We start from the raw sequence: 20,511 nt of genomic DNA on the forward strand, positions 1-20,511 counted from the left end.
TCCTTCCCGCAGTGGTGGACGTAGCGTGGCCCATGAGGCACAGTTCACAGATGGTATGGACAGAGATAACAGATGGAGGAAAGATAAGGCCAGTGGCTTTTGGGCCCCACGAGAGAATCCGGCCTGAAGGATACAGCTGTTATTCTGAACATGGAGCCCAAACAGTAGTGGACACAACTCTTACACCACAACTGGAGATGGCCCTAAGACCTGCCAATCCGTCTACACTCAAACCATCCCGGGACACCGCAGCCACACTGCATGGAGTAAGTGGCACAGAACAGATGCACGGATGACGGGAGTAAGAACAGATGCACGGATGACGGGAGCGGTGCTGGGAAAGACAACTGGGGAAGCTGGAGGGAGAAAAACTTTATACTCAATAAATATGCTTTCTTCCTTTGGACTTTGGTCCATTATACTTCCAGTTCAGAGTCTAATGTGAAATACTTGAAGAAAAAATGTAAATGTTACATTTTTTTGAACGAAACAATCCCCTGTGGTGATGATTTGTGGTTAATTACTAAGTATTTCCGACTCCCCTCAGGCGCATGACAGGATGTTATGTGTGGATCCATGGCATTCGATGAGGCAAAGTGAACTTCCTTTGGCCAATGAAATGCAGACAGAAAGATGTTTGTTATATCCGCACAGAGTTGGGAGTCGGTGAGACACAGCAACAACCTTTCCCTCCGCACAGCAACAGACAAAGCTCGAGGGGGTGGCCATTCCATCTGCTGGGTCTGGAAGGAGGCAACTTGGAGTAGAAATCCCAACAGGACACCATGGTGGGCTTTTAGCTTTAACCCGCAGAAAGTTGGGAGCTGTTCGTGAGCACAGCATAGCGTGGTCTAGCCTGGGTGACACTCATGCCATGGACTTTGGTCCCTTACCACCCTCTCCTCCCTGCAGCTCTCCGAGCATGCCCACCTGTTCCCATGACTTCACAGACACCCCAATCTCCCACAGCATCATCTGCTCTGTGTTGGGCTCCACACTCCTTCATCAAATGGCCCATTGATGCCTTTACTTGGTTATCTCACAGGAATTTCTAACTTTGGAAAGTGAGATGGTTCTTCCTCACTCTTAACTATCTCTCACAAAACTGCTCCCCTCCCAGTGCCCCTCAACTACCCTGGAGTCACTGCTACTCCCGGTACTCATGCTGGGAACCCAGCGGTTGCTGTGAACACCTTCTTTGCCCTCAGGGATAGCCTGTTGCTGAATCAGATGATGTTAAGACACAGCTCATGCCCATCACATGTCCCAGTCCCCCATCACCTCCTTTAATGTGTTGTCCAACTTGCAAAATGACTTCCTTCCAATTCTCTCCAGCTAGGGAACTCACTCAGCATACACACTGGCTTGTGTTGGTTTTTTGCTTAAAAACTCCTTCAGCAAATCCATAATGCACTTAAAATACAATACAGCTCTTTAATACATCAGAAGTGACTGGATCCTTCCTTCCTGCCTGATACCTTCTTACTCCACTTTCCAACACACTTTCCAACTTCCCAACACACTACTTTCCAACACACTACTCAGGCGCCCACCTTCTTTCAATTCTGGGAGCATGGCAAGATTCTTTCACCTCGGAGCCTTGACATTATTGTGCATTTTCTCTTCCCAGAATGCTGGATCTCCTTCCACCCACTGGCCTGGCCAACGGAATTTATGCATTTTTTTCTTCGTTCTTGTCCCAGAGGGACATTTTGGAACAACTGGGCTTTAGCTGGTAGCTCCCTCCCAACCCTAACATTACTCTCCCTTATCATTCTGTCATTTCTTTAATAATATTTTTACTATTTATAATTATATATTAATTTGTGTTCGTGTTCTTTGATTTCTTACTCCCACCAGGCAGAACTCAAAGAGGTTGGGTCAAATGTTTTCCTCACTGTCCTACATGTTGTACTCAAGAAAGTGCCTGTCATGTAGGTGAATCAATAAAAGAATGACCAAGTCTCTGTAGGGTACCTGGAAAGGTGTGACGCATATAACTGAGTGATGATAAACCCACTTCAGCAAAACCATACAATTGGCAGGTCTATGGGAGCTATTATCGCTCAGGAGCTGCCAGCTACAAAATGGTAATGAGAGAATATTTTAATGAAAGAATGAGAAGGAAACGAGATATCTGGTCTCCAGGGCAGTCAGGGAGCACCACTGAAATAACACTTGGGTTCAAAAATGGTGGCTGGAGCCAGAGGAGCCAAGATAGAGGAACAGCATGGAAGTTTTTGTGTGTCTCGCATCCATGAAATACAGCCAGACCAACACTAAACTGTCCTGCACACCCAGAAAACTGATCTGAGGATTAACACAACAATCTGCACAACCTGAACCACAGAACTCTGCACGTACATGGTGCGGAGAGGTGAACTGGGGGAGAGAGAAGCCACAGAGGGCTGGAAGCTGTTTCTGCTTGTGGAGAGAGGACGGAGATGGGGTTGGGGGAGAGTTTGGGAAAATCACCGCCCCCCCCCCAAAAGCAGCCACAGAGAAAGTGGAAAAGTGGGAACAGACACAGGGACTGAACTAAAAAGGGAGAAAGGAGAAAGGAGAGGGTTTAAATTCCATTCAGACTATAAACAGGGGGAGCGTAGAGTCTGCAACTCCACAGCTGATACCTGGCGGTGCTCTGGTGGGAAGGGCGAAGGCTGGTGCCAGATGCGTGTTGTGATTTTCCATAATCCCTGAGGCGCTGCTGCAACAGGATCGTGAAAATGTTCCTGGGGGTGCCTGGCTCCAGCCACTGCTCAGTGAGACCCTCTGGCAGAGGATCTGAGCTGGTCAAAGCCACAGTCCCTCAGAAGCGAGGGGGCGGGAAACACAGCTGCATCTGAGATAAAACTCAGGAGGGAGGTGCCGCCTGGCAGCCTGAAGGCTTGGTCACGGACAGTGTAAAAGCGAGGAGTGAACGGAAGCCGGAGACAAAGGACGGGTACCCGATTGCTGGTCGTGGAGAACAGAGTTCCGATACTAGAGACTGGGTAGCTGGGTGACGCCATTTTCACCACTCTAGCACATGCGCATATGCACCTACAGGCATCATAACAATCCACCCCTGTAAACTAAGCAGCGCCATCTAGTGGATAACAGAGCCGTTACACTAAGCCCCGCCTGACTGGGCCAACCTCTCTCTTCAGGAACATGAGTCTCTCCCGCCTGCTTAGTTTACAGACTATAAAGCACTTCATAGTCTGACTTCTAGGGGAAACATGTAATTCCGATCGTATTTCAGTCTTTTCCCTACTCCATCTATTCAATTTTCTTTTTTCTCCTTTTTTTCTTTTCTTTTTTTTGAATACAGAAAGAGAAAAGGGTTATTTCTATTTCCAATTTTTATTAAAAATATTTTCTTTAATTTTTTTCTACTATATTTTTTACTTTTTTGTCAATTTTTCAAATTGTATTTTACTTCCATCATTTCATTTTATTCTATTTCCTTGTATTCATTTTTTCAAAATTTCAAACATTTTCCTTCCCTACCCCTCTTTTTCTCCAATCTATCAAAGTCCTTTCAACACCTAGACCAAAACACACCTAGGATCTAGCATCATTTGTTTGGTGTGTGTGTGTGTGTGTGTGTGTGTGTGTTGTTTTAATTTTTTAATTTTAATTTTTTTACCTTATTAATTCCTTTTCTTACTTTAAAATGACAAAATGAAGGAATTCACCCCAAAAGAAAGAACAGGAAGAAATGACAGCCAGGGACTTAATCAACACAGATACAAGCAAGATGTCTGAACCAGAAATCAGAATCACAATAATCAGAATACTAGCTGGCATTGAAAATGAATTACAATCCCTTTCTGTGGAGATAAAAGAAGTAAAAGCTAGTCAGGATGAAATAGAAAATGCTATAACTGAGCTGCAATCTCCAATGGATGCCATGGTGTCAAGGACAGATGAGGCAGAACTATGAATCAGTGATATAGAGGACAAACTTATGGAGAATACTGAAGCAGAAAAAAAGAGGGAGACTAAGGAAAAGAGCATGATTTAAGAATTAGAGAAATCAGTGACTCATTAAAAAGGAACAACATCAGAATCATAGGGGTCCCGGAAGATGAAGAGAGAGAAAAAGACGTAGAAGGGTTATGTGAGCAAATCATAACAGAAAACTTTCCTAACCTGGGAAAAGACACACACATCAAAATCCAGGAAGCACAGAGGACTCCCATTAGATTCAACAAAAACCAACCATCAACAAGGCATATCATAGTCAAATTCACCAAATTCTCAGTCAAGGAAAGAATCATGAAAGCAGCAAGGGAAAAAAGTCCTTAACCTACAAGGGAAGACAGATCAGGTTCACAGCAGACCTATCCATACAAACATGGCAGGTAAGAAAGGAGTGGCAGGATATATTCAATGTGCTGAATCAGAAAAATATGCAGCCAATGATTCCTTATCCAGTAAGGCTGTCATTCAAAATAGAAGGAGAGATAAAAAGTTTCCCAGACAAACAAAACTTAAAGGAGTTTGTGACCACTAAACAAGCCCTCAAGAAATTTTAAGGGGGACTCTCTGAGGAGAGAAAAGTCGAAAAAAAATGGTGGCTTGATTCCAAACTAGTTTTGTTTCCATGCCTGTGAGTGATAACATGCAGTAGATGATTTGCTAGGTTCTTAAGCTCCAATATTCTAGAATTCTATTTTCCAACATTGTTCAGACCCAGTCCTACTGGACAACTACGGGCTAAGCTCTTTCTTCCTTAGATGTGTAAGGAATGCTTACGATATCTGGGAGGTAAAAATAAAGATCCTGTTGGTGGAGAGAATGGGAGAGGGTACATGACCACCATATGCCACATCCCTGGAGCGTGTGTTTCCATTACACCTACCAGCAGAACAGCTGTTAAGTGCTCAGTCCACCCTGTGGTCCTTATATTAAAAATGAATTATTCTACAAAGAAGGAACAGGTCAAAAATAAAAATCTTTATTAAGTAGCAAATAAAACACCCACGGAAATACGTTCTCTGACTAGTGCACATGGATGTATCCAACTTCTAGTCAATGTAATTCAACAGCAAGTGAAGTGGCCCAGATAAATGCTCCATGACACGTGAAAGTGCCTGCAAGGCTCCTCTTCTTTGGCCACTGCACACACAGGAAAAATTCATCCCTCTGACTTAAAATAAAATAGGTGAATAATTATTAGATTCATTTAAAATGAATCTATCTCTTTCACTTCTCACTTAACCATATAACCGGTTGTTACTCTTCAATACACGTGTCACCATCTTGGCATTCGGGTCAAACTCAAACTGTAACGGTCCTCTGAAGAAATGGAAAAATCCTGTAAGTATAGATGAGGAAAATGATGAGACATTCTTCAAATAAATGAATTTTGTAACATGCAAAGCTCAGAATGAGAGGGAACTAATAATGAACGGCATTTATTCAGTTGTTACTCTGCGCCAGCCACTGTGCTGAGTGCTTACACGCTTTATGTCTTCTCTCTTAACTAAAAAAGTGTGAGATGTCACGAATGGGGGTAAAAATGAGAACTAGGGAGGTTTTGCAATTTCTGCAAGGTAACATCTCTAATGAAAGGTGGAGAGAGAACTGCATCTCTTCTGACTTCAAAGCCAGGGCTCTAAAACATTGGATTGTACTGCCTCCATGCTGACAATATTCTATGGTATTTTAAATACCCCACTTCCCCCTCTAGGTCCTAAAGTGCAGGTTGGGAGGCAACTGGACCCAGGAGAATCAGGCCAACAACACAAAACACTGGAGGTCATTTCCTACTCTGTATGCACAAAGGTCAAGATACCTTAGCAATAAGATCACACGCCTCATGACTGTCGAGCCCCAGCATCTCCCTCCAAAATGCCTTCAGAACAAGCACGCATGTCACCATCCCACCTAGCCAAGACCAGGAATTGAATTTTGTGTATTTTGAGCATAAGGGAAGACTACTATTTATTTACAAATGAATTACTCAATGTAGGCAACTACAGACTTCAACACAAGGCCACACAAGGCCCCCTGGGATGGGACGGGAGAGAGGAGAATGGCAGCCTGCCATCAGTAACCTGGCTCATACTTGCTTGTGTTTTTTTTACCAAATAGTGACCTGATGAATACTGACTACGGTGTGAGGAAGCACCCTTTCATTTTATGTGCAGGTATGAAACAGAGACTTGGAAAGTATCCAGGAAAAATAAATGTAAGCTAAAAGTTAAAATTTTCAAAAGTTGAGAGAATAAAGGGTATAAGACTGAATGATTTGAAGATTGACTCTCCACATCATTTTGATTCCATAAAATGCCCCATAGTGTCCCCACTGGCGATGAAGTGGGTACCTTCTTACCAAATTCCTGAAATACAGCATCAACCTTCGGCCCAACTCCTGGGAAGTCGTCAGCTATTAGTCTGGGGAAGCCTTGCTCCATGGACTGGCTATTTTCATCAAATCTGTACCAAGTGAAAGAAATACAGCCCAACATTGTTCAGAGGCCCCATTACATACGACAGTATGATATCAACATCAAGCAGAGGCCCCATTGCATACAACAGTAGGAAATAATGTTACTGCTCCAGTGTGGAATCCCAGATAATTCTCAGGTAGGGTAAAGAAGTGGTAAGCATTTTCAGGACTACAAAAATGTGCAACTTTCCTAGACCGTAAGCTTAGCACACAAACCAACGTTTACTCCAGAGGCAAGGATATCATGCTATTCCATCGGGGCTCCATTTGTATGTCTGAGGTCAAGTTTCTGAGCCTCAACACAGAGCCCAAGTGCCTTTCTGCCACAAATGCATGAGGACTGCATACATATAAGATGAGAAGTGAATTAATCATTTGGCTAAAAACAAACTCTGGTTATTTATCACACTTGCCCTGTAGATCATGTCTCTACAGCCTGATACACCTGGGCTTCCTATGGTGGCTTGCTGTCTGGACCTCAGGTGGCCTTTCGTGATGTCTTCTGCTGTCTGGATATATGACCCGGGGACCAGCCATTCTGAGAGCCCTATATTATATCTGAGAAGTGGGGTAACTCTAAGCCGTCTTCTCCATAATCAGGAAGTTGGAGGTTAGACCAAGTTAGAGGGTGGGACTGGAGGGAGGATATCCGTAAAGAAAGAACCTAACATCCCTAACCAGGCTCCTTACAGAGTCATTCCAACCGTGTCTTACCGCCAGTATTTGTCCTCTACAAAGAAGTACGTTTTCTTCTTTTCCTCATCAGAAACAGCGGCATCTATTTTTCCCAAGGCTGGAGGAAAACCCAGGGTGTGGATGTCTTTTGGATAACCTGCTTGTACCTCAGTTCCTCTGATGGCCCAGAAGTGATTTCCTTTGAAAAAAGGAAGCCAAGAAATTTTAGTGAAACCTTGTGGTTTTAGAGAAGCTATTAGCACATTGTTGTGGGAAACAGGAAATTCTGGTTTTAGTTCCAACCACTAACCCAACGCCCAGGTGATAGTATTTAGCAAACATTCCCTGAATGAGTGAATGAATGAATGAGTAGTTAACTCTGGTCTCTGTCCTTTCTGGGTCTTATATTTATTATCTATAAATAATACAGTTGATTGCAGTTTGTAATTACAGTGACTCGTCCTGGTCATCTCTTAAAATTGCTGGTGACTCCTTGGTCTGAGTTTCTACCTAGGAACCCTCTTGTAACTGCACATCACAAAGTCAGGTACTTATTGGATACTTTTCTTGGGTCCCACATGGTCACTAGTCCAGACTGTGCTTCTTATGAATAGCCTAGGAAGCCACCCAAATGTGAGTGAATCAGGACACTGAATGCTCATCAGTCTCTCTGCTTTTACTTCATCACACCCCCTGCCATGCCCCGAATCCCTCCCTAACGTTATTGCCAGGGTAACTGACCTAAAACACAGTCTGTCGTGTGTCTGTCTTGCCTCACCCGAATGACCTGCACCTGTCTGGGCAGCTCCAGATGTACTCTTGCCTTTGTGTAGACTGTCCCTCCTCCTTGAAGGCCTTTCCACTCTACACACTCGGTACTTTCCCACACAACAAAGTTCTCCGTCAGCACTCATCCTGACCATCATCCCGTCCCAGGGTCTTTGCTGAGCCCTGGATGCAGGGCCAGCGCTGTCCCCCATGGCACCTGCGAGCTCCCCTCAATCCCAGCTCTTATCATTCCTAACGCGTTCGATTTCAGCCCTGCTGCCCTCTCCAGAATAGGAGCCTCTTTCGGGTTTGAACTACACTAAGAAGTACCCTGCCTGGCACATTGCAAGGATAAATAAATGTCACATAAATCACCGGGTGAAAGCAACGCCTCAGAGTTAGAGAACATTTACAGTAGCCAGTGCAACTTCAGGTGATTTCATTTTTTCCTCATAAAAGTGAGATTGTCAGAAATACCTGACTTTTAAAAATCCCCACAGAGTTTGATGTTTACAAACACTCCCAAATAACTCTGAAGCAAGGGGAAAAATTAAAAATGGAAAAAAATTTCTAAAAACTTAAAAATGAACACAATGAAACTACTACACATCAAAACTGGTAGGAATGGAACAAAAGTTGAGAAGACAGGGATATTTTTAGGCATAAATGTTTATACCAGGAAAGAAGAAAGGGCTGGGAGTACCAAACTGAAGTTATAAAAAACAGTAACAGAATACATTCAAAAACAGCAAAAACGTGGGCAATAGTGACGTGGACAGAAAATCAAAATGCAGAGAGGGGATGACACAGCTGAGAGTCCTCTGAGATGCTGAATGAAATTGTTAAGTATCCTGTTATCCGATGAGACGGGCGAAGAGAGAGGCACAAAGACCCAAGAGCAGGAAGGAGAAAGGCAACAGAACTTCAGCGATAAGTGAAATAACAAAATAATACTCAGAAAGCTTCATCCCAGTCGATTTGAAAATGGACAGAATGGACACATTCCTAGGAAGATACGTTAGCAGCGCTGACTCCAGAAGTTAAAGAACTCAAAGAGCATATTCACAGTGGAAGAGACTGAACCAGCAGGTGTAAAATCTGAGAAAGGGCCAGAGAGTCCTGGCCGCCTGTTAGTGTCAACACGCTGACACGGTGTTCTCCACTCCAGTTCCAGCATGCGGCCATCGTCCCCGGCTCGTCCTACCTGGCTCGTCCTCCCTGGCTTGTCCTCCCTGGCTCATTCTCCTCCAGCTGTACCCTGGCTATTCTCGGCCTTTGCTTTCCCACGCAAGTTAGGGAACCAATTTGTCAAGTTCCATGAAAACTATTTTGGCATTTGAATGGAAAATATCTTGTATTTATAGATAAGTTGATATTTTTACTACACTGTCTCTATGTTTCCTACATTACATTATTACTATTTCCCTGTTCATGAACGTGGGGTAGCTTCTATTATTTAGGTATCATTGAATTTTTTTTTTAAGCAGGCTTCATGCCCAGTGCATAGAGCCCAACGTGGGGCTTGAACTCATGACCCTGAGATCAAGACCTGAGCTGAGGGGCACCTGGGTGGCTCAGTCAGTTAAGCATCAGACTTTGGCTCAGGTGATGATCTCACTGTTCGTGGGTTCAAGCCCTGTGTTGGGCTCTGTGCTGACAGTTCAGAGCCTGAAGCCTGCTTCTAATTCTGTGTCTCCCTCTCTCTGCCCTTCCCCTGCTTGTGCTCTGTCTCTCTTTCTCAAAAATAAGTACACATTAAAAAAAATTTGGGGGAGCCTGGGTGGCTCAGCCAAAGTTAAGCATCTGACTTTGGTTCAGGTTATGATCTCACAATTTGTGAGTTTGAGCCCCACGTCGGGCTCTGTGCTGACAGCTCGGAGCCTGGAGCCTACTTCAGATTCTGTGTCTCCCTCTCTCTCTCTGACCCTCCCCCACTCACACTCTGTCTGTCTGTCTCTCTCAAAAATAAATAAACATTAAAAAAATTAAAAAGAAATTGTTTTAACAAAAAGACTTGACCTGAGATCAAGAATTTGGACACTCAGCCAGGTGCCCCAGTGTCATTGAATAATGGAAAGTAAAACTTAGAATGTTCTTATACACATCTTGTCTAAGTATTGGCACTAGGTCTTTGCAGTAATAAATCATATAAAATTTAACATAATGGAGAAAATTCACGTCAGTGAAATTTTGGCAAGAGAACTTTTCCAACAACTTAAAATTCTTATATCTTATTTGCCTTTAAACACAAAGACGGTATCCTTGTTATTAACTTCATAGGCAGCATCCAAGCCTGATGGGAGAGAGGGCCAAAATGTAGAAATCAAATGAAATTCAGGTTCAAGGTTCCAGCGAGATCTACGCCAAAAATATCTGGAAAACATAAAAATTAATTACAATTGTTTTTCTCCTTTCAGTGTATATATAAAAGAACATATTCTCTCTCTTTCCATCAATGACAACTCAGAAGTCTGTACTGGGCCATCTTCTTTCCTATGATCCAAGATGATGAAATCCATGGTAATATAACTACTTAGCTCAGTGCCCATTGAAGGGAAGGAGAATTCTGCTCTACCTTCGGGTAGAATTAAATTTATGTGAGGCAGATTAACCAGAGAAAAAAAACCGAAGTTGTATTACGTGCCTGTGGAGGCCCAATAATGAAATTGGGACCCAGAGAAGTGAGTGACGTAGGGAATTGTCATAGTTTCGAGACAAAGAAACCATAAATCTGTGAGGCATTGACAGAGCAAGGAGAACTGAACTGTGGGATCTTTAATTAGTAAGGAATCCTCAACGGACTTTGGGCTGGGGGAGCACATAGTAAAAAGTAGCAAGGGTTGTTTACCCAGCCTTCTTGGCTCTAAACGTCCCATCTCTGGGGATGAAGATGTGTCTTTACCGCTTGGTACAGAGACGGCACCTTTCCCCTGGAGATTTATTTCCTGCACAGGCTGTCTCTTAAGTAACTTTTATTTAATCGATAAGCTACACCACTCTAGAAGTCCATAAAATGGTATGTATATTATGCCCTCATTAGTATTTTTTTAAAAAGTAAGAAAAAACATACCCATTTATGTTTGTATGTGAATAGAATAGCTTTGTAAAGAGACGAAGGAAGTTGTTAGCAGTGGTTGAACCTACGGGGAGAATAGGGACTACCTAGGTCAGAGACGGGAGAGAGATTTCGCTTTTCCTTCTGTGTCTTTTGGTGCTATGTTAATATTGTGCCAGAAACATATATCACTTTTTCTCAAATTAATCAATTTAAATAGTAGTATTTGTTAGCACAGGTCAAGGTACGGCTCGACTTCCAGAAGTAGAAGTTACCTGGTTTATGATAGTTAAATACACCAATTAGTCATTCAGTTGTTCGCCTTACACACTGCATGTCCTGGGCCCGTTATAGGCCCCCAGGATCAAAGAGTGAACAACACAGAGAGAACCCCGTGCCTTCACCTGGCTTACATTCTAGTGACCCAGAATCATCCTTCGTACGTCTGTAAAAAAAATGATTCAGGCTACTTTAAGGAGATGATAAAATGCAATAAGAACCAGATCTGAATGATTGTAAAGTGTAGAGGAAATATCTTATTTAAATATTTCTGTCAAGTTTCTGCTTTCCTTTCGAAGCATTGTACATTAAAAGAATAGATAGGGAAATAGAATCTTCTGGTCTGACCTGTCTTTAAAGAACAGGATTTCTCCCCTCAGAGAGCTGACGGCATCGAAGGACAAAGCAGGATCGCACGTGGCTGGTGTCCCAGGTTCTGGAGGCACGGATTCTGTGGGCACCACGGGGCCATCAGGGGATGATGTAGGGGGAGGTCCTAAAGGAAACAGACGTGGGGACCAAACATGAGGAGAAATGGGATGCTTCCGTCAATTTCTATGCTTTCCAAACACTCTCTGAGTGTGTTGAGACGGATTGCAAATGCTTTATGCAGCATTTTAAAGCTTTCCCGAAGACCATGGCTGCAAAGCTCCAATGCCTCATTTTTCCAGCATCACTCACCATACAGGGACTGGATGCCGTTCACATCATCTTGGGCAAGGTGGAAGCGGGTCAGGTCTGTGAGTGGGTTGTAGACGGGATACATCAAAGCTGTGGGGTCGGCCGAGTGATGGAGACCCAGGGAATGGCCGAATTCATGAGCAGCAACGAGGAATAAGTTGGTTCCTATTTGAAAAACCATAAATGTTCAGAACTGAAAAGCTGTTCTGTGAACACATACGTATAAACACATGCCAGTGACTATCCTTGGGACCACGTGGTACTATTCTCCTTATTTGTGGATTAGTTCGTTGATTGGCATATTCCATACTTCATAGAAATTTAATTATTTTTCAAGGTTGACTTGAAGTCAATATAATAAGAGATGGTTTCACCATATTCCTCCTCCCCAGTTTTCTCTTTAGCCAGGAAAACCTCGTCATTTCGCCTAGACTGACAGTGATAAACATTGTTTCCAAAATAATTTTTTGGAGGTACCAAGACTACATGTCAATACAGATAACTCTTCATTGTCTCTACAAATACAAAGTTAGTTATTGTTCAAATTTAGTAACATGTGCCAGCTGTAACCTAAGTTCAAATTAATCACAGGGTATTCGCCATGTTCCTCCACTCTTACACAACGAAACTAGTCATTTCCTGTGAGGACTTAATCTGACTTGTCCTTCCTCTTCTTCAAACATAATCACACAATTTTTGGTGGTTAACAAACGTCTTCTGTAGTCAGTGCCAATGGATAGGTACAATCTCTAGCTTAGAATAGAAATATGTCCAATAACAGCTTTCTGCAGCACAAACACAGCTGGCTTCAGCTTTTCTTTACCTTCTAAAAATTTTTATTGAAATTAATAGTAGAAATTATTTAAGCAAGTCTCCAAGCAATTATGCAGAAAAGAATGGTCGTTCCAATAAAGCAAGATCGTTGTTCGCGGCACGTGTGTACCCTCAGCAAAGATGCTCTTTGCATTTGCACCGAACATCCCGACCCACCTTGAAAATAACAGTTGTTCAACTGTGTGTTTCCAAACTTTAGAAGCCCCTCAAAAAAAAAATGTAGTTAATTTTGGTCATTGTGTTTAAACTTAGTAAAGTCTTTCAGAATTAATTTAGAAAAAGAAAAGGCTCCTAATGTAAAGATAGTTATATGTTTCCTTAAAGAGATGATGTAACAATTTCCTTTATTTTCTGGCATTTTGCTGATTTTTTAAGAGAAAAGGAGGCAAATGGAAAGAAAAGAAGAAACCCCAGGGCACATTTTAGGTTGGAACCAATTCAGTGCAATTCCTTCTACCTTTGTCATTGCTAGTTAAAGAAATGAGAAGCATTTGTTAACATGCTGATCCTAAAAAAGCTCCATGGGACCCTGAGCTGTGGAAATAAGATTGAATGGTGCCTCCCATATTGTGCTTGTTGGGAGCAAGGAAGCAAACACAGACATTAGAAAATGTTCATCAATGATGATTGAAACACCAGTGCTTCTGGCTGTTAGCACTCAAACCATCACAAATTTTAGTTATTAGGATGTTACATTTACTGCTCATACTGAATGATCTAACTATTCTTGGATAGCGTTAGACGTTGTTCCTGAAACCATCCAGAGAACCTGGTGCCCACCTGATTTATCCTTCCTCCACAGCTCGTCATCATCAAAGTGAACATCTCCATCTAAACCAGGGCCAGGTGGATAGGCATGAGCCAAAACGTTTCCTGATCCATCAAAAGGGATAAAGTCTCCATGTTCTGGCAGAGGGAAAAAAAATAATGGTAATACAAGCGTTTAGAATTTCTTTATGCCCTTTTCCAGTAAGCGCCAGATAGATGATACATGTAATTTTTTTTTTACCTCTAACTGCAAAAAAGATCATTATGTCAGCCTCTCCTTCGGAAATCTTGGAGAAAGTAAGTGGTGTCACCTCCTCCCAGGCTTTCAGAGCCTTCTCAAAGGCAGAGTCAACAGCCTCTCTCGCAAATCCAGTGTGTAATTCACAATCCTTTAAGAAAAAAATCGAAGACATTATTTTCCCCTGTGATGGTACTTGGTAAAATCGCAGTGTGACGTGAACACCTCTTTGGACCCGTTACCTGTAGGTGAGGTGAGTTTTCCTCCACTTCGGCAGGCCAGGGAAGGCGGTGAACTGGCCCACGTCGGGAACGCCGCACCGGGGCTTGCGTATCATCGCCAGAGTGTCAGGGTCCAGCTTCCCCGTCACCTCCAACCCGAGGAACTTCTGCATTTCTCGGACTTTTTTAACGACAGGTCCGCTGTGCCTTCTTCTGACAAACTGTGTCACATCCTTTGCGAGGTCGTAGTAGTTCTCCAGGTATTGCTAGTGGGATGTTAAACAACAAAAACTTCACTAATTTAAAAGATCAAACTGGCTTTATTGAACAGGTCATGAGTTAGTCAGCAACCCATCTAGGGAGTGTAAAGGACGTCTGTCCACCTACAGCAAAGGAACAGTGTTAAAGGCAGGAAGGGGGCAGAAATATACAGTTACTCCACTGCTGGTTCAAGACTTAACGGGGATAAAATCTTTTGCCTAAACACGATGAGTAACAACATGAACAGTATTACCTGAAATTATTGGAAAGTCACAATGAGCATGTTCCTCGGCCCTAATTATTTCCACCAAAGAAATTCTAAAGCCAGAGAAGTTTCAAGCACTTCCCATTTGTTCCTCCCCTTAGCGCCAAAGCAGCCGCCAGTGTGTTCATACAACCTCGAGGAGCTCAGACTTCTAGTCCCTATTCCCTTCCTGCACCTCTCTTCCTTCTCTGCTCAAACGTAGGGACACCCACCTCTAGCACTTGAGGTGTCCGATGCTACCTTAGTCCAACACAGTGACTGACAATCAAACCAGCCTAGTTTGTGTTGCAAGACCAAGCAGGCAGCTTCCTTTTCCCTGGGGGACTGGCCAGTGGCTGCAGTGGCCGCCATCACGATGTACCTGGACAAGATCCGTGCTCGGGTCCTTTTCCCTCACTGCTCCATTCAGTGGATGAGCAGAGCAGACTGGCAGACAAAACAGCACAAGGATTGCAGGATGCTTCATAGCTCAGGAAAATATCTTGCCTATTGGCTTGGGTGTCTACCCTCCAGGGGCTGTCCCTTTCTAGGGTGATGGTGCTTATATCTGAAGAGCATGATTCATGCTCGTGTTGTTTTTATTTTATCTGAACATCAAGAATATTCTTAAAAATTTAATGTAAAGCTGATCTGGTCCACATCAGAATTTCCCTTCCCTTCAACTTTTCAACTTGGGTAATGTAATCGTGATTAATTTCCAAGAAATGGTAAAGGTGATTTGGTCTACATCAGAATTTCCCTTCCCTTCAACTTTTCAACTTGGGTAATGTAATCGTGATTAATTTTCAAGAAATGGTTTCTGTGTTTGGAAAGAGGAAAAATAAAGAACTGTTCACCTCTGTGTGTTTCCTGAGAAGTAGCTGAAAAGCCTAGTAACACATCATATGTAGAGACATTTGGAAGCAGTGACCTTTTCTTTTAAAAAGACTGTATTTTGGGGCGCCTGGGTGGCTCAGTCGGTTAAGCGGCCGACTTCCGCTCAGGTCATGATCTCACGGTCTGTGAGTTCGAGCCCCGAGTCGGGCTCTGGGCTGACAGCTCAGAGCCTGGAGCCTGTTTCAGATTCTGTGTCTCCCTCTCTCTCTCTGACCCTCCCCCGCTCATGCTCTGTCTCTCTCTGTCTCAAAAATAAATAAATGTTAAAAAAAAAAGACTGTATTTTAAACTCAAATATAAGAAGGTTAGGTAGAAGTCGATGAATGGAAATAAAGGACAGGCACCGCTTTGGTCTAAATGTGGGCATTGTTATCTAGAAGATATTAGAAGAGCTATTTCATTTCTTGAGTCGTAAAACCCAGTCACCGCTGCTTTTCAGATGGATTTGCTGTCCCTGGGGTGGGGCTTGCTTGGGAAGGAAGCAGGTGGTGGAAAGGAAGGTCCGCAGAGGGGAGGACGGAGCACGTACTGATTCCCCTGTGGCCTGGCTTGTGCTGGATGGAGGCTATGGATTTCAGAAGGAAAGACACGCTCACAGAAACCAGTCCGTAAAAACCCATTAAATTGGAATGGAAATACCTCCTACCTTCTTGGCTTTAAGAAAAACCTCCTCGGTTCCTCGTCTGCAAGTACACAGGGCAAGAAGACGGACTGAGATATGTCACGGGGAATGATGTCAGACCCTCCCCATGCAGCCACTCACCTCTGCACACAAACAGCACTTTGTCTCTTTCCTTTTCTCAGCCAAACGCTGTGTTTTTCACATCATACGTCTGCAATACCTTATTTTTACCCAGTTAACCTATTAATACAGACAGCCCTAAAATTCTTGTAGAGTAGAATTAAGATTTTCTCTCGCTACAGACAAATTAACTCTACATGATAGGAGTCTAAGTTCATGAGTGTGCAGGAATCACCCATCAGCCCACCTGCCATTTAAGCCCCACCGAGGCAGACAGAGCTGGAAGAAGCGTGGGGTTGCCCTGAGCCAGTCCCGTCCACCTGTGGCTGATGGAGCCACAGGGTCAGCTCTACCAAAGTGGCATGGAACGGACCTCAGCTGGAGAATGAGGGACATGGGGCTCTGAGAAAGTCAGTGGGACTTAGAGCAATCTAAGTGGGACTTAGAGTATCATTTTTGTGGACCACTGTTTTGGCCTCTGTAGAAACAGGGTGGATGTAACCCGATCCGCAGGGAGGTTGTTTTAGGCTTGGAACAAGTCTCTTACCAGACAAAGCTTGTTGGCCTGACAGCTCCGTGGCAATGGTCCCAGGCACGGATGGGGCACACTCTGGGAGTCCTCGTCTTTATCTGAGTCATAATATTATTGCTGTCAAGCGTCCTGTTGATGGATCTTACGATGTGGTCATGACACAATGAGAATTGATGTGGTGGTAAGTGCTGTGATTACAACTGTCGAAACACCACAGCACAGGCCTCACACGAGCGGTGCTGGCGTGTACCGTGTCCTCCACTCACCCACCACACTGCGAAGGAATTGATGACCTGGGGCGGGAAGAGCACTATAGGTTTGTCTGTAAGTCATTCGTGGCTTTGTCAAGCTTCTTAAAGCGTGTGTATGGTCAGGCAAGTATAGAACTGCTCCTTAAAGAAAGGAGAAACCTTTCTAGGGATATGCCAGGCCCTAAAAGTGTGTTATTTCCCATGCTCAAAACAATGCCGTGGTGTAGATTAGGATCAGAAAAATGAAGTAAACCAGCAAACAAGTGATAAGTGATTACTCAGAATCCTAACCACTGCAACTTATATTTCCATCAACGAGCCTTTCGGCTCGAAACTTTGTTCTGCCCCCAATGCCTTTCTCTCACCTTTGTACACTTTTTGTTGGTTTTTCTCATTCTCGACACCTGGGAAAGGGCCTTCAACTGACCTCCGTAGCTTGTGTTGTCTTCTCAACGCTCTGACCATCCTGTGAATCCGGGCTTTTCCTTTGGTCTGTGTCCACCTGGTCCATCACCTGACCTTCTGGTGCCGGAAGGCGGAGGGAGACCAGTGATGTATCCTCCAGCCTGAGAAGTCACTGTAATGCCAAAAAACAAGGCAAGCCACTGCGCACCATTCACGTGGAGTTTTATTCAGGGTAACTTACTGACAAGGCAGCTGGGTGGATGACCCAGGTGGTAGGTACCGTGCGGCCCTACCACACAGCTATTCTCCCCTCCCTCCTCTCTCCCATTCTCTGCTCCTTATCCCCAGCTCTTAGGAAGCGAGGGGCACAGTGGTGCAGTCACAGGGTAGTTCTCTAAGGTGGATGCCACCTGTGCACTGGTGGGGGGGGGGCGAGAGATGGACTCAGTGTGGCCTGCACCCTTATGTGGGGGTTGTACGGATGCCATCCAGATAGAACCTGTCTATGATTCATCTTATCCTGTAACCAAGCCTGAGAAATGTAGGACGCTCCCCACTTAGGGACGGTCCAGTTCTTGGAAAAACTGGTTACCTATCAATTTTCAACATCCAGCAACCTCTGATTCCAAGACTGTAGATACACACATAACCCTAAATGAGCTGTGTCATGATACCAGCTACAATAATGTGCAACTTCTTCTTTCATTGGAAAGTCTTGATATTATTACAGGTTGCGGTTATCATCCTGGGTCACAGGTGAGGACAATGAGAAGTCCACTTCCTTTCCCATGCTTTTAAATAGCCTTTGTTGCAGAGTGGGAACATAGTTTACTGCTGAATTTTCACCCATTGTATTTCCTTCCTGGTATTTAGGTAAGTATTTTAAATAACAAGTTTCTGACATGATAAAGACTATCAGCTAAGGAGGCAAAATGTCAAAGCAGGGGTTAGACAAGTTTCAGAATTGTGGCTTCAGTGCCTCTTGTAAATATTCAGAGGCATGATTATACATGGTGACCTATAATAAGCACTATTATTAATACTTGTTGGATATGCAAAATAATGTTACTGTATTTTCAATCTGGATTCTGGTTCATTGTTGGGTTGGGTCATTAGTATCGTGTGCTTTTTTGGTAGAAAGAAACTTGTTAGTGAGGCAAGTAACAGCGATGAAAAACTCTGGGCTTAGGAGGGTGTGGGAAGGAACAGGCAGTTCTCATTTATTTGATATTTTCTATGTGACAGGTCTCTGCTGGGTGACGTAGACTTGTCCGTCTTCAGGAAAACCCTGCATTATGTTTCTTTTGTCACAGATAGGAAATGAAGATTCAGAAAGCCCAGATCATTTGCTTAACATCACAGAGAGTTGAGTAGAGCAGATCTGGCTTTCGCTGCAATTTCTTGGCCAGAATGCTGCCTCTTCAACACGCATAGAAGAGGTCTAGAAAAAAAAAAGCTACTATTTCCCCTTATCATGGTAAATTCTAAATTCTAAATTCTCCCAAGGCTTCCAACTGGAAAAGTTAGATTTGGGGCTAAAACCGAACCAAAACACTAAGAAGCCAATACTCTATTTTTCAAAGTGCATCTGGGCTCATAGAAGAAGGGAAATCTTCAGACCTTCCTCCTAAACCACTCCATGCTGAGATTCTGTGGCTCTTTTGATTTGCTCCAGTAAAGCAATTGTGTCTGATACAATAGCCACAGGGCATGCCACCTGCTGGGTTAAGTTTACAGAAGTCTGCCATCACCCACCATGATCCATCCACTTTGTGCCGGGGCCAGAGGGAGAAATCGAATGGAGTTGCAATAGGGACCACTCTCCTTGTTGTTTTGAAGTCTTTGATGTTATTACCTGTCTATGCAATCCTCCAGGATGTGGTACTGGTTTTTTTGGTGTTTCTAAGTTATCATCTTGCCAGAGAATTTAGGGAGGAGCAGTTTCAGAGGCTTTCATTTGGTCCTTCCCACACAAGGTTCTAACTCCACAAGTAAGCAAACCAAGAGGAAAGTTTGACCAAGAAAATGGCCATAGGATGTGTCCATGGACCCACTGGACCCACGATGAGCTTGAGTCAGAACTTTGTTCATTAAACTTTCATAAGGCTTCTTTAGTTTTTTTTAAGTTTTTAATTTAAATTCCAGTTAGTTAACATACAGTATACTCTTAGTTTCAGGTGTATCATAAGGCTCCTTTCTAAACTAGAAGATCAAGTTGCTGTTTTGTGACCTCTTTGTCATTGTCAGTTCAGATCTAGTATACAGTTTTTGAAAAATCTGGATGTTTCTCTTTCCCCAGAGCACAGTTACCTTGGTCAATGGACACAAGTCCTTCTGTGGGATAATTTACTACACATACACACACACACACACACACACACAGGCACACAGGCTGCATATTGTGGGCTGAATTTTGTCTCTAAAATTTATATGTTGAAGTCCTAGCCCCTCCATGCCTCAGGATGGGACTGAATTTGGACATAGGGTCTCTAAAGAGCCAACTGAGTTAGAATGGGGTCATTAGGGTGGCCCTAATCCAATATAACTGGGGTCTGTATTTGGAAGAGAAGATTAGGACACCAGTACATACAAAGGAGAGACCACAGGAAGAAACAGGGAGAAGATGGTCATCTGAAAACCAAGGAGAGAAGCCTCAGAAGAACCCAACCCTGTCAACACCTTGATCTCAGAATTACAGCCTCCAGGACACCTGGGTGGCTCAGTCACATGAGCATCTGACTTTGGCTCAGGTCATGATCTCTTGGTTTGTGAGCCTGAGCCCCACATTGGGCTCTCTGTTGTATGGGCAGAGCCCGCTCCAGATCCTCTGTTCCCCTCTCTGTCTGCCCCTTCCCCACTCATGCTCTGTCCCTCAAAAATAAATAGAACCAACCAACAAAAAAATCATAGCCTCCAGAATCATGAGAAAGTAAACTTCTGTTGTTTAAGCCATACAAATACATAAGTATGAAGAAGGATCCTTCTTCAAGGAGACCTAGACTCCTCTGCAATCAATGAGCTTGAGTTTGTAAATCTTTTTAGATTTGGAAATTGAGAAGGATTTTTCTGTTTCAGTAACTGATACCGGCAGTTTTTAATTTTTAAAATATCAGTTCAGCAGCACCTTTACCGTGTACTCATCTACTTACTGCTAGAAACACATGATCTGTGGAAATGAAGGCCTTCTAGTCCTAGTCTAGTCTCCATGTTAATGAGAG

General features: G+C 43.5%; 1 protein-coding gene across 1 annotated transcript; it reads right to left on the bottom strand.

Moving 5' to 3' along the window:
• Nucleotides 1-5,204: 5,204 nt before the first annotated feature.
• LOC102951156 (stromelysin-1-like) lies at nucleotides 5,205-14,953 on the bottom strand. The gene is given in 11 exon segments (XM_015534784.2): nucleotides 5,205-5,305; nucleotides 6,326-6,429; nucleotides 7,157-7,316; nucleotides 10,125-10,258; nucleotides 11,568-11,715; nucleotides 11,901-12,065; nucleotides 13,515-13,640; nucleotides 13,744-13,866; nucleotides 13,869-13,891; nucleotides 13,983-14,227; nucleotides 14,849-14,953. Coding segments are annotated over 11 exon segments (1,434 nt in total).
• Nucleotides 14,954-20,511: the final 5,558 nt, after the last annotated feature.

This window comes from Panthera tigris, chromosome D1, assembly GCF_018350195.1.
Source record: "Panthera tigris isolate Pti1 chromosome D1, P.tigris_Pti1_mat1.1, whole genome shotgun sequence".
NCBI classification, from domain to species: Eukaryota; Metazoa; Chordata; class Mammalia; order Carnivora; family Felidae; genus Panthera; species Panthera tigris.